Genomic DNA, 12,480 nt, shown 5'->3' on the forward strand with positions numbered 1-12,480 from the left:
GTATTGGGTGTTTCAGTTTGCCAGACCTGTCATAATAAATTAATTACAGGATGTTGCAGAAATGGCTCGGTTCCAGCAGCATCTTGCACAGTTTAATATAGCCCTATTTCCCCATTTCGATGTATTTGTGGTTAGATAAATCCTCAGAAAATTTACAGCTGCTACACACTAGTTTATTATACTCCCTGCCTGTGCAGGCAATATAAGTGCAACAAGAATTTGATGTCTTCTCAGTGCATAGATTTTACTGATACTGCTTTACCAGTGTGGAAACATTTTTCCGCTAAAAGTGGCATCTGCAGTTTCTGAGTATTAGACCTTGTAAATTGTTTGCCACAACCAAACACAGTGCAAATTCATTGGCCTGACAAAGTCCTCACACACACACACACACACACACCCCAAAGCCATCAAACAGGTGGCTGGAGTTCTGGATGGAAACTCCACAGTAGAGCTATTTTCATTTATGAGTACAAGCTATTTTTGCAGTCATCCAAGTTAGTGCATGTTCATTGACAAACTACAGCCATGATGGGGCTACTGAAAGCCTTGCCAGCTTTGCTGAAACTTTGAGAAGAGGGGTTTATTTACCCTGAGCAGCTTGCAGGACTGGAACTCTCAACATACGTGTCACCGCTGGAGAACAGACCATCCTGAAGGGGAGGCAGCAACCAACCAGCACAGAACAGACAGCAGGAAGGATAAAACACTGTGAGTAAGGCACATCTATACATACAAAAAGGATCACATATTTAATTTTCAAACCAGCAGCTAGATGTTTGGTGTGAAAATCTCATTGCTGCTGTAGGTATTCTAAAGCGGATAAAGAGTCTGGAGGGGAATGGATCAAGGCAGAGGTGCGCACTGCAACAGACAACGACTAGAAAGGTGCCCTCTGAAGACCCGTGCCTGAAGCAGAATTAGGGAACCAAAGCCTCAGCTACCCCAGCAGCATGAGCTGGGATATAAGCCAGATACATGGAGCTTTCTGGACTGTAGCTCAGAGATAGGACAGTGCCAAGTTATGAATTGCTGTGAAGCCACAGGAGAATATTCTTCACGGGTTCTAAGAGTCCACTCAAAAAGCTCCTGTAAATAGCACAACATTTAAATGTATTAAAAGGTGAAGTGGTTAAATATCTTAACTTCTAAAGCCCAAGAAACATGACTGAAGCCACCAAAGCTCTGCTATAACACGCCTTCCCGCTATCTTCTGTTCCTTCTTCTAAAGTTCCAATTTCTAATTGCCACACTCTTGCAAGTCTCCCCCACACAGTAGTTTTCTTCTTAAGTTGGTTATTTCCCTCTCTCAGACCTCCGCTTGTTTCTATTCCTTACATGCAGCAGGTTTGCTCCTAATGCACATATTTATACTTCAAGCAGTAAAAGTCCTTGAACTGATGCAATATGTTTTTACAAGTGCAGGTGTACATCCATAAATTAGTTTGTCCAAAACATTCTGGGCAGCCATTGGACAGAATGCTAAGGAAAAACACCTCAGTACAAGCCTGTACCTGAACCTTTCCAGCCTGCCTTTACTATTCAGAAAATACTCCTATCTCCTCCCAGTTTCCACATCCACAAAATAGGCTATACTGCACACATACTAATTTCATATGTACTAGAAAAGGATCATTAAAACCCCCCACCACTCTTTGTGTTTACCAAACAAGTGTTTTTGCTTTAGTCTGCTCCCGCCTTAAATGAAGTATTTCCTATTCACCTTAGTAATTAGAGCAGAAGGATGTAGTGAATGAAGTGCCTCATTATCAAGTTTGTATCCACAGTCTCTGCAGAATGGCTACCATGCCGGCTATTTTTCATAGCTGTCTGCTTTCGCTTGTAATGGGCCATTGTTAACCCTAAATGATCCTGACATTCAATTCTCTGTCAGACAATTGGGTCCAGCCGGCAGATTTAGTTCACTAGTCAACAGAGACTTTCGGTTGTCATGTTCCTCTGTGTTCTCATTAGCCCTTGTTTGACTGCGATCCATCCCCTACTGCCTTCTGAATTAAGTGATGCTACAAATACAATTATTGTGTTTTATGATGTCTGTTCCTCAACTTATTTTAAGGAAAAAAAAAATAAATGCAATCTGATAGCTATTGGGAAACACAGGAAAAATGTGCCATCCCTTCTTTCCTATTTTCTTAATTTATACATTCATTCTTCACAGTACCTCTGACAAATTACAAAAATGTAATAGGAGCTGTATGTAGTAACCACACACACATAAAAACTAAAAACGCCAGAACAATGAAAGACCTACTGTGCTGTTATCACCAGGCAGTTATAAATATCTAATATTTACCCTTTTTTAAACCAGTTTTTATCTGTGTTGTTCTAGCAATGAATTAGTATCACCCTGTAAAAATTCCTCAAACAGATGTTTATAATTCTGGTATTTCAAGTCATGGTTTAGGGAGCAATTTTGCAGGGCACTCATGTTTTAGGGTACTTAATGTAGTTCTTCAGCTTAAAAAAAAAAAAAAAAAGAAAAATTTCAGGAGGTAATCTGAATCCTTCTTGAATTCTTTTCTTCTTCTGAATACTTGTACAGTTTTCAGAAAATGTATACAATGTTCATTTTGAAGTGATTTGAAAAATATGTAGGTTGCATTGACATAGAAACAAGAAGCATTATATGAAGTTAAATTTCAAAACTTTTTCTAAACTATTATTCTATTCCAAACTGTTTATGTTTTATTCTTTAAAAGAAAAGAAGAATGCTTTTTAGAAAGAAAAACTTTAAAATGCCAACAGCAACATCTGAAGAATGATTAAACTCTCAAGAAAAACTGTTTTTACAATGAATGCATTAGCCATATTTCTGAACAAAAGGTAAAAACTGTAATTTCTAGTGTGCCCTGTTAATAATTTGTTGAGAAGTGATAATAGTCTGAAGGTTCTAACTTAAATACTGAAAGAACACTTCAACTTTTTTTAATTGCAGGTCCTTATTTTTGTTCATTTTCTGGTAAATGAATGCAGAAACCTCCAATACCGCAGTGATTTGGTATAAAGCAATAGAAAAATCCAGCCAACCATGTGGTAGGGAGGAAAAAAAATATAAAAACAAAACAAAAGATATTGCAATTACAAGAAAACATTATGAAAAGTTTATTTTCAACTCCCTGCATTTTCATGTTTGGCTCTTATCTGATTTCTTCTGCTTAATTGTTATTTGGAACTGTGCCTTGGAAGACACTACTGCTGCCTCTCCTCTCAATTTGGAAAGTGTGGCAGAGCAGCTCTATTCAGCTTCAGAGCAGTGAACATAATTGGAGCCCTAGTTCGCAAGCATGAAAGGAGGTGCTGTGCCTTTGATTAGAACTACCATCTCTCTGTGGTGTTTATCTGAAGTGTTATTTCTGTCTTCAGCATCCACAATGCCAAATTAACATTTTACAATGCCTTCCAATGAGCTCCCAGAGCTTGGCTACTGCTCAGCTCTCCCTGACGTGGAGCCTGATGTCACGCTCTGCCCTTCTTTTAAGTGCAACCCTGGACATTTTAACGAAACCTAAGATGTTGAGATTTTTCTCTTTTCTAAAATCTTTAAAACCCGCATGTCATGCAGAATTATGAATTTGAATATATTGCAAAAGTAAAAGCTTAAGAAGCAAGTAGCCTTGCTGGAAGCAGGCAGTCCCTGGACTAAGATAATTTTACAGAACCTATGACTGGGAAAGAGATGTTCATAATGTTCCAGTACACTCACGCGTCCCATTTAGGAGAAAACTCCATACACATGCACTAGGCAAAGCCGAGCTAGGACTGCTGGCAAAGAACCATTACCAGTGGGGCCAAAAAGAACATTTGCTGCTCCTTTTTACTCAAAAGAAACAGGTTTACAGGTTTGTCCCGTTTAACATGTGCAGGGAAGGTATTAGAAAATATATAGCAACTAGTGCTCTGCATCTGGGTGCATTTCACACATCAGTGCCCAACATTGTTATTTTCACTTCTTTTTTTAATGGAATCAAGTGCCCTGTCTACTAAATAAGGGCTTTCTAATTTTATGTTATTTATTGCTTCAGAGGGGGAGGAGGAAGAATTTCCTAGCAGAGTAAAAATAAACTGGACATCATCAGCCAGAAAAAATACCAGCACTAACTGATAGAAAGTGTTTCATTTAATATAAAACAAATTATTTAGAATTGTAGATAATTAGCAAAGTTATTAGTAAAAGTTCACAACATAATACTCAAGCAAAAAAAAAGATTAATGACACGTACAGCTGAATAAAGACTACAAGAAAAAGTATAACAATACACAGTTTGATAATGAAATATTTCATTCAGAAGAACGAACACTTATTTGGCAAGACTGCTGCCAAAGCAGCCAGGAACTCTGACAAAACTGCAATGCACCTTTATTATACGCATAAAAATCTCATTTGAAAATATAAGTGCCTGGAATTTGCAACACTTATTTGGATTGGAAAGCATGAACAGTCCCACTGAAGTCTGACTAGTTGCATAGGTAGTTACTCAACAATTTGCTTAAGTGCTGCACTATGTAGTCCAAGTGAATATTTCATGTCAGAAAAAAAATAATAAATAAAAGCTCATGTTTTCAGGTACACTGTAATGTCAGCATTCCTTTGCAACTTCACCATCCTGAACACTGCTCTATTTTATATACAAAAAAATAAATAAAATGCTAATTCAAGAACTTTTGTTGTGGTTGGGTTTGTTTTGTTCTAGATTACACTTTTGGACTCAATTCTCTGCTCACAATAGACTGATCTGCAGTCCACAGAAATGCCTGCTTAGCCTAACTTAGGATATAACCAGATGGTTAACATTGTATTTGTCAGTGGGATTCTCACAAAATATGAAAGTGCATTTCAGATTTTACCAGTCTAGTGAAGAGCTGGACATTCAAGTTCTGTTAATTTCAAGGAACCCTGATCAAAATTATTTTGAACAGGGTTACACCACTGTTAAGTCACAACTGCCACCATTTTGTGTATTTTAGTTCTTTGTTGTTGTTTATTTCTTGTCAATCTTAGAAGCAAGATTGAAGTTGCATCATTCAAATACATTTCTGTGTGTATATTGAATGTCACATTGGTATTTGGAATTAAATTATGACTATACGTCATAGCATTCAGGCTCAAAGGCAATATTTGTCTTTCCACTTTTGCTCAAGTTCGAGCCTCTCGCTGCCCTTTTCTTCTTCTTCAATTCCACCCCATGGGCTGTAGGTTCATTTTCAACACCATTAGCTGTAACTGATGATACAGGAGAATCGAGACCCATTAAGTTGGTCTGATTTTCTGTCTCGTTCTTCTGTATCCTTTTCTTCTTTTTCTTTACACCTCTAGGGGAAAGTGGATATAAAAAGAGTAAAAGAAACACAAAGTTAGCTCAAATTTAGAGCTTTTTCCACACACAGCTGATGCATTAGAGCAATTGTCTGTCTGTCCTCCTTGAGTACAATGCTCAAACAGCTACAAAAACTACCATTCCACTGCAGAACAAAGACAGAAAAAACATGAGGACAAAATGAGACCACTCTATTAGTCTGCTTTTCAACATGTCATAGCACTGGTTTAAAAAGAACCGCTCATGATCTTAAAAATCAGCAAGTCTTGTTCAACAATCAACACATCATTAAAAATACAAATTACCAGTCTCCTCCAATCATAAAAGCCATTGCACTTTTATTCTTTTCTAAGCTCAAACACCAAAATACTTGCAATTTAAGAGAAATTCATGTTTTATTTATTTAACCATTGTATGGGAGACAGGCAGACAAAGTGCAAAAGATTAGTTTTTCCATTTGAACTTACCTAAACTATGATACGTTCATAGAATTAGTGATTTTTATGTCTATTTGTGCTTCTCAGACTTTGTACAATGACAAAAGAATCAAGGCAAGCTCCTGTGTTTTTACCAGTTAGTGCTTCAAACAAGGGAACCAGGCTTGTCTTGCAGATATTGCCAGTGACTATGCAGATGTTACACCACTTCTACCATGCATCCCCATTCTTGACAGAAGCTGTAAATTTATATATACACCATACTCATTTAAATGTAATCTATCAAGAGCAGGTACTGTCTTTGTTTAAAATTTGTATTGCATGTAGCATAAACTGATCTTTCTTTGTGACCAGAACTATTAATGCTGGATGCTGCTGAAATATGTAAACAAGCAGAGGAATCAAGACTGAAGAATGCAATGAGACAGTGTAGTTTCCCAAAAAACACTGCTGTAAGACCATTACTAATGGTGATATTGTGCTAATGTAATAATTTTTATAGATTAAAATGTTTACATATTGGCCTTCCTAATGGAATTAATACTATCTGCCTGTAAGTTTTATTTATTTCTTTTAAGCTGAACTGTTTATTCATGAAAATGTGAATTGCTGCAGCTCTAATACCAGAGCATCCTGAGGGAAAAGGTTCAGGAAGTTAATACCCCCTGCATTAGGATTCCTAGGACAAGCTGAAAAGTATTGCCACCTGAGGAAACCAGAGATCAGAATCATAATTAACCAGTAAGTACAATTTTCTACCAAACTGAGTGTTCATCTGGGTTTGATGTGTAATCATTGTAAATTTATGGAGAGAGCACTACCTTGTGCAGCTCAAGAAAACTGTAAAATGGGAATATATCTAGGGAGATACAAGTCTGTGCTGAGAGATTATATCTAATCACTAATATTCAAAGGGTGAGGCTACCATGCAGATTTTTGGCATAAATTTATTCTACTCAAATTTTTGAGAAGAGGAGTTCATCTTTTTATTATTTGAACATCACATCAGATGCAACAATGTAACTAATCTTTGAGATACTTGGATAAAAACCTTAGTTAACATCTATTATATAGACATTTCTGTTTCTTCTAGAGTCTGCAGAAGACAGGTTAACTGCTTGGCTAAGATAAAAATCAGCTGCCATCTTGGATAATTATTTTCATGTTGAAAATAATTGAAATAAAAAATAAATTCAATTTATTTATTTCAATTCAATAAGTGAATAAATTGTTGAAATTTATTTTCATGTTGAAAAATGGTATTTTCCATCTGGAAATTCTGAAAGATAGGTATTCCATCAAAACTTGCCCTTCAGTTTCTTTTGCAGCAGCTACTGTGGTCATAATGAATAGTGTTCTTTATTAGGCAAACCATCAAACAACCACTTGGAAGCTCAAAGAAAGATACTGTGAATTGTGGAGGTGCAAAGTTTCACTTTTCCATACAGAACCTGCATACTTGGTAATCACAAATGAACTGATTGCTACAAAATTTAGTTACTGATCGGTTCCTTTTATGTATTAGCATATGACATGGATGTTAAATATGTTTTCATAGAAAACAGGAAGAAAATGGAAACTTTTGAATTGAATATTTAATCACAGATTGGACTGGATCTCAAGTCATATTGAAATCGCTTTTAGATGCTACAATAGAAAACTTTTCCAGTTAAAATCTTAACTCTAGCCTGTGTGTCATTTTCTAGGTATTTCAACAAGCCAACTGCTGTGATACTGGAAAACTGCAGTTCTGTCACAGCCCCCATGGGTCATGGTTTCAGGTACAGAGAAGTGACAGTTTTAATGAAAAATATGCAGCCATGTTTCTGAGATGTTTTACTATCTAATGTGTACTACATGGGTAACCTCCAAACAGAAACATGGAGCTGTCTTTCAAAGTAGTGGCAAAGAGAAGAATATCCTCTTCTCTTCCAGCTATTAAAACACAGCAAGAACTTATAGTCTTTTCTGAAAAAAGAAAACAAAACCCAAACAAACAAACAAGCAAAAAACTGGTGTTTGCAGTCACTGCTATAATAAAAGACAACTGAATTACATTTCATTGTGTTCTAGTTCATGGAAAAGCTTGCAAAGTATATACTTTCAAGGCAGCAAATATATAACAAAACCTAGAATGTCTGGTCAAAGCGAAGCAAAATACAATACAACACCGTAGTACTGAAACATCTGTTCTTCTCCCTTTCATATTCTTCTCCCCTCATAAGGTATAGCATCAAACACTATCTCATGGCATCTTTCACTCTCCCTCACCAACAATCAGGTATAAATGGCTCAGTGCCTTGAGAGTTTGTGAAAGAGGCTCTGAAACACTGCTCTTTGTCCAGACGAGAGAGCAATGACATAAAGCACGACTTCAGATTGCCATCTCCATAACATTCCTACTCCAAAGCTTCAGGAGGAGGGAGTACATTCCAGCAACAAAGGCATGCAGGCAGCTTCCCTCAAATTTTTGAAATGCAACTGAAGAAGTTTGGGCTCTATTTCTTCAGCATGATACTTCAGCCTGAGCTCTTCTCAGGGTAGATTTAGCTTCCATTAAAATGAGTATTTCACATTTGACATGACTTGAAATTCTTGAATTTGATTAAATAATTTGTGATTCCACATTTTAAATCTGTGGTCCCTCGTTAATCAGTGTTTGCCTGGGAAAAGGCACTCAAACAAATTGTTTGCTGAAGCTCTACTAACACTGTCCAGTCATCAAATTTTTGATAATGGCTTCTGACAGACTGCATCAACTGTCACAGTAACTGTACTTTTAAGGCATTTCCTTCCTTAAGTCCTATCAGAATAGTCATGCTCAAAATTCAACCCTGAATTATACCAACTTATTACCAACTTATAGTCTTACAGTCCCTTTCTCATCAAACATGAGTGTTGAACTTTCCACTCACAATTTATATTCAAATCTAGATAGAGGTGGAGATGTAAAAAAAATCATTTAGGATTTACAGAAGTTAAAATTATATATGTAACTGCATCTGCAATGTTGAGGGAAGGTTATGGGACCAGTCTGGAAAATAATCAGTAAAATAACTTTGCTTAGATGACAGATACCTAAAGTGGTAGATAAAATACCTCAAGAAGTATTTTCAGATGATTTTTCCCAGGTACAAATGATTGCAATAGCTAAATCTATTGTAGCAGCTCCTGTTCAAAATCTTGAGATCTTATCTGCTTACAGCACACAACAAATGAACACAATTTTTAAGAAATGCAAGTGTCACAATCAAAGATGGTAGCTTGCACCTTCTCAGTACGTGACCTTTTCCAATTTGTACTACTTTTTAGAAGGTGTAAAAATATTTTTTTATTTGTATCAATAAAGTCTAATACATAACAAAGGAAAGCCATAGGACAATCCCGTGTTCCTTAGTTTTTATTCTGATGTACATTATGGTATATGTTTTTGTTTGTATATGTATATAGAAATTGTTATTTCCTTCACATTTTAAGTGTGAAGCACTCTTTTTGAATAAGTATCCTAAAGTTACCTTCTTGTTTTGCTTGCTAAGACAGCTTCCTAACAGTAGTTACAGATGTAACACTGCAAATCATTTCAAATATTTCTTGCTTACTGTGTTGCAGGTGAGTCCCTATCTGTGTCATGCCCTGAGATACATTTCAGGTCCCCCGTCTTACTGATGACTGGTGACATCTGTAAAAGAAAAAAAAAAGCAGGAAGGTAGAAAGAAGAAAGACAACGGGGCCAACACATGTACATTGAAAACCCACCAGCTTCCTGAATAAGGAGAGAATATACCTCGTTTGAAAAATAATGTCTATCAGCCATAAAATGTTAACTCCTATGTGGTTACAAACAAGGAAACAGTAGCCTGGTTTAAAAAAAAAAAAGCTACTTGCAAATAGAAGACAGTTCAGGTATGTGTAGAAACAAGAAGTTATGAATCTGCTAAGCTTAAAATACAAACAGTCTGTGAAAAGTAAGTTATGTCTGCTACTGGAGAATGCTAAAAAGCCATCTCATTGCATAGTTTTAACAAGAGATGCCTAGCCTTTAAAAAAAAAAAACACCACTCCAGGTTACTTTACTACTCAGGGCTCAAAAGAAAAAAAATGCAACTAGCCCTCTGTAAACACTCTTCTAATTCCATCAGGAAGACATCATGTCCCTTTTAGATTTTTTTTTTTTTTCAGTTAGTACGAGACCTGAGATTACTGTCTTCAGGGACACCTTATTTTCTCTACCTTCTGCCACCCAGACCATTCACAAATGTCTTATATAAACCATACAGCTTAATTTTCACAGAGGACAGAAGCCAACACTACTGACAGACTCATTCAAAATTTGCTCTTTCGGAACAGGGCATACACACACATCCAGCCATGGACTTCAGGCCTCCAGAGCACCACAAACAACAACTGTGGAAAGCAGGACAGCACACAATGCTATTGGTGAAAAACTGTTGTGGACTTCAGGTTGACAGGACTGCTACATTCTGTAAGTGTCTGGTACGGTATGCGTGAAAGAAAAACAGGAGTTATATCCAGGCAGCTGTTGTGACAGTAGCAACTGGTCCCTACAAAGAAACTGGAGAAAAAGTGTCATGTCGTAGAGCCCGAGGCCAGAGAAAGGAGGGACAGATTAGATCTGGTACTTTCCAAAAAGTAATATTTTTCAGGGACTAAAGAGAAGAATGAGCTTGAAACTAACTTGGCCCATGCTTATGATTTTTTTAGTTCAGCTTCAGATTCATAGCCTGCCTAAAGCAAAACCTACCACATTGTTCCTGAATTTCTCGGATGGCCCTAGTGTTAAAAAGATCAGCCCATTCAGTTCTGCCAAGCACAGATGTACTCATCTGCTTGTAAATAAGATGTTTAATGTTCTGGTATCAGCTTGGATTGCTCCAGGAAAGAGCTGGTTATTGACGTTACTGCGCTGGAAAGGCTTGGTAAAATATGAGCAGTATTAGGAAGGGAGTGCCATTCAGCAACTCTAGAGTGCCCGACAACAATACAGCATCTAAAAAAGTAGCTACAAAGTCAACAAGGATTTTTTGGAAGTAACAGAAAGGGGAAAAAAAGATAGTTCTTGACACTTCAATCTGCCAACTGTTTATTTCATTTTGTGCGACCTCATATGCAAGGTATCACTCTAGTGATAGTCACTCTACACAGAATGGAAACAGAAAACAATGGGTTGCTTCACAACCTTTTTTTTTTTTTAAATAAATAAAGCATTTGTTTCAGTATGTTGAAACAGAGTGAAAATACTCTGTTTTCAGACACTAAATTTATCCATCACAGATTTCAAAGCCCTAATAAAAAACACTTAAAATTTCTCTGTCAAGTGCTATTGTCCAATTTTAATTCTGGGTAAAGTGAGGCACAGATTAAAATTGTCTTGACACACAAATAAAGACTGTACTAGAAACAGAACTCATATTTCCCAAACCTCACTTTTAGGTCTTGAAGAGTTTAATTACTTTCTTAAACTCAAAATGGAATTAAATAAAATAAAATCTAGTCAACGCAAGTAGTTTAATGAAATTTGAACTTTTTTGTCTTGGTCTTGCTCCCTAGTATTATTTTGTTAGTTTAATATTTATTTTACTGCTGAGTTAGAAGAAACAGGATCAAGCTCCCATTGACTTACTGATCATATAAAGCACACTGCCCACAACAACCATGTGCAAACATTAGTCATTAGAATTAGTCTGCTGAAATAACATAGTTTACTAGATTAATTTAGACAAAAATCAGCATATTACAATGTACTAATGTAGCATTGGCTGGGCTAGGAAAAAAAATCTTCTGTTTCACAGACAAAATTCTTGTTAATACAGCAATAACTTTAGACTAAGTCAATGGTACAATTAAACATAAAGGAAGAAATATAATGCCATTCATATGAAAACACAAGTGACTGATGTAAAGGGAATGACTCTTAAATAACTAATACTTCCTACATCATTCGTAACCTTCTAGGTGCTTGCCATACACAATAAGGCACTCCCTTTACTTGCAGTCAGAACTAATTTTTTTCCTTGAAAACCCTATGTGAACAATGCTGAACTAGTTTTTTTTTTTTGATGTTCCATTTTTAAGCAAGTGTGACAATCTCTATATTGTACTAATACCATAATTAAGTATGGATCTTTCCAAAGTCCATTCTGCTAGAATTCCCTTAAATGACACTACAGAAGACTGACATCTCTTACATTTTAAAATACTTTCAAACACCAAAACACAGGAAATTATGCTTGTTTTACAGACAGGAGGTTAAAATACCCACTAAATTAAGCTTCTTAACTGAAAGTTCCTATGATCTTTCCTATGATCTGTTTTTAAAACTACTTGTTACATAGGCTTTTATACATTCAAGCACAGCATTTCAGCATGGGTACCAAGGAAAGAAGAGCACACAATTAGACTACCTTGGAAAAGCTGTGTTCAGCTGGCATGGTAATTAATGAGAATTCCTAGGGTACATAGGGACAGACTCCCAATTCTCCAGAGTACTGTTTGAATATGATAGCTTTCTTACCTCATTCCTACAAACTTTCAAGCACGTAATGAGGCAGGAACTGCACAGATACAAGATCTTTTTGAAGCAGATCTCACTGCCACTACCTTCTGTTCTTCGCTATCCCACTTATCTTTGCGTCCTTCTTAGCCCAGTCCTCGACCTACATTTCCCATCCCAGCGACGCAGCCAAGCA

At 36.5% G+C, this 12,480-nt stretch overlaps 1 protein-coding gene across 5 annotated transcripts in view; it reads right to left on the bottom strand.

Moving 5' to 3' along the window:
- Positions 1 to 2,720: 2,720 nt before the first annotated feature.
- Positions 2,721 to 12,480, bottom strand: part of AHI1 (Abelson helper integration site 1) — a 98,060-nt gene continuing 88,300 nt past the window's right edge. For all 5 annotated transcript variants that reach the window (XM_083829367.1, XM_083829363.1, XM_083829364.1 and 2 more), the window contains 2 exons: positions 9,373 to 9,452; positions 2,721 to 5,331 (listed from right to left, as the gene is read on the bottom strand). In XM_083829367.1, coding sequence (XP_083685493.1) covers positions 5,103 to 5,331; positions 9,373 to 9,452 — 309 coding nt within the window. In that variant the 3' untranslated portion in view covers positions 2,721 to 5,102. The remainder of the gene's footprint in view (positions 5,332 to 9,372; positions 9,453 to 12,480) is intronic.

This window comes from Anser anser (genome assembly GCF_964211835.1).
Source record: "Anser anser genome assembly, chromosome: 3".
NCBI lineage: Eukaryota > Metazoa > Chordata > Aves > Anseriformes > Anatidae > Anser > Anser anser.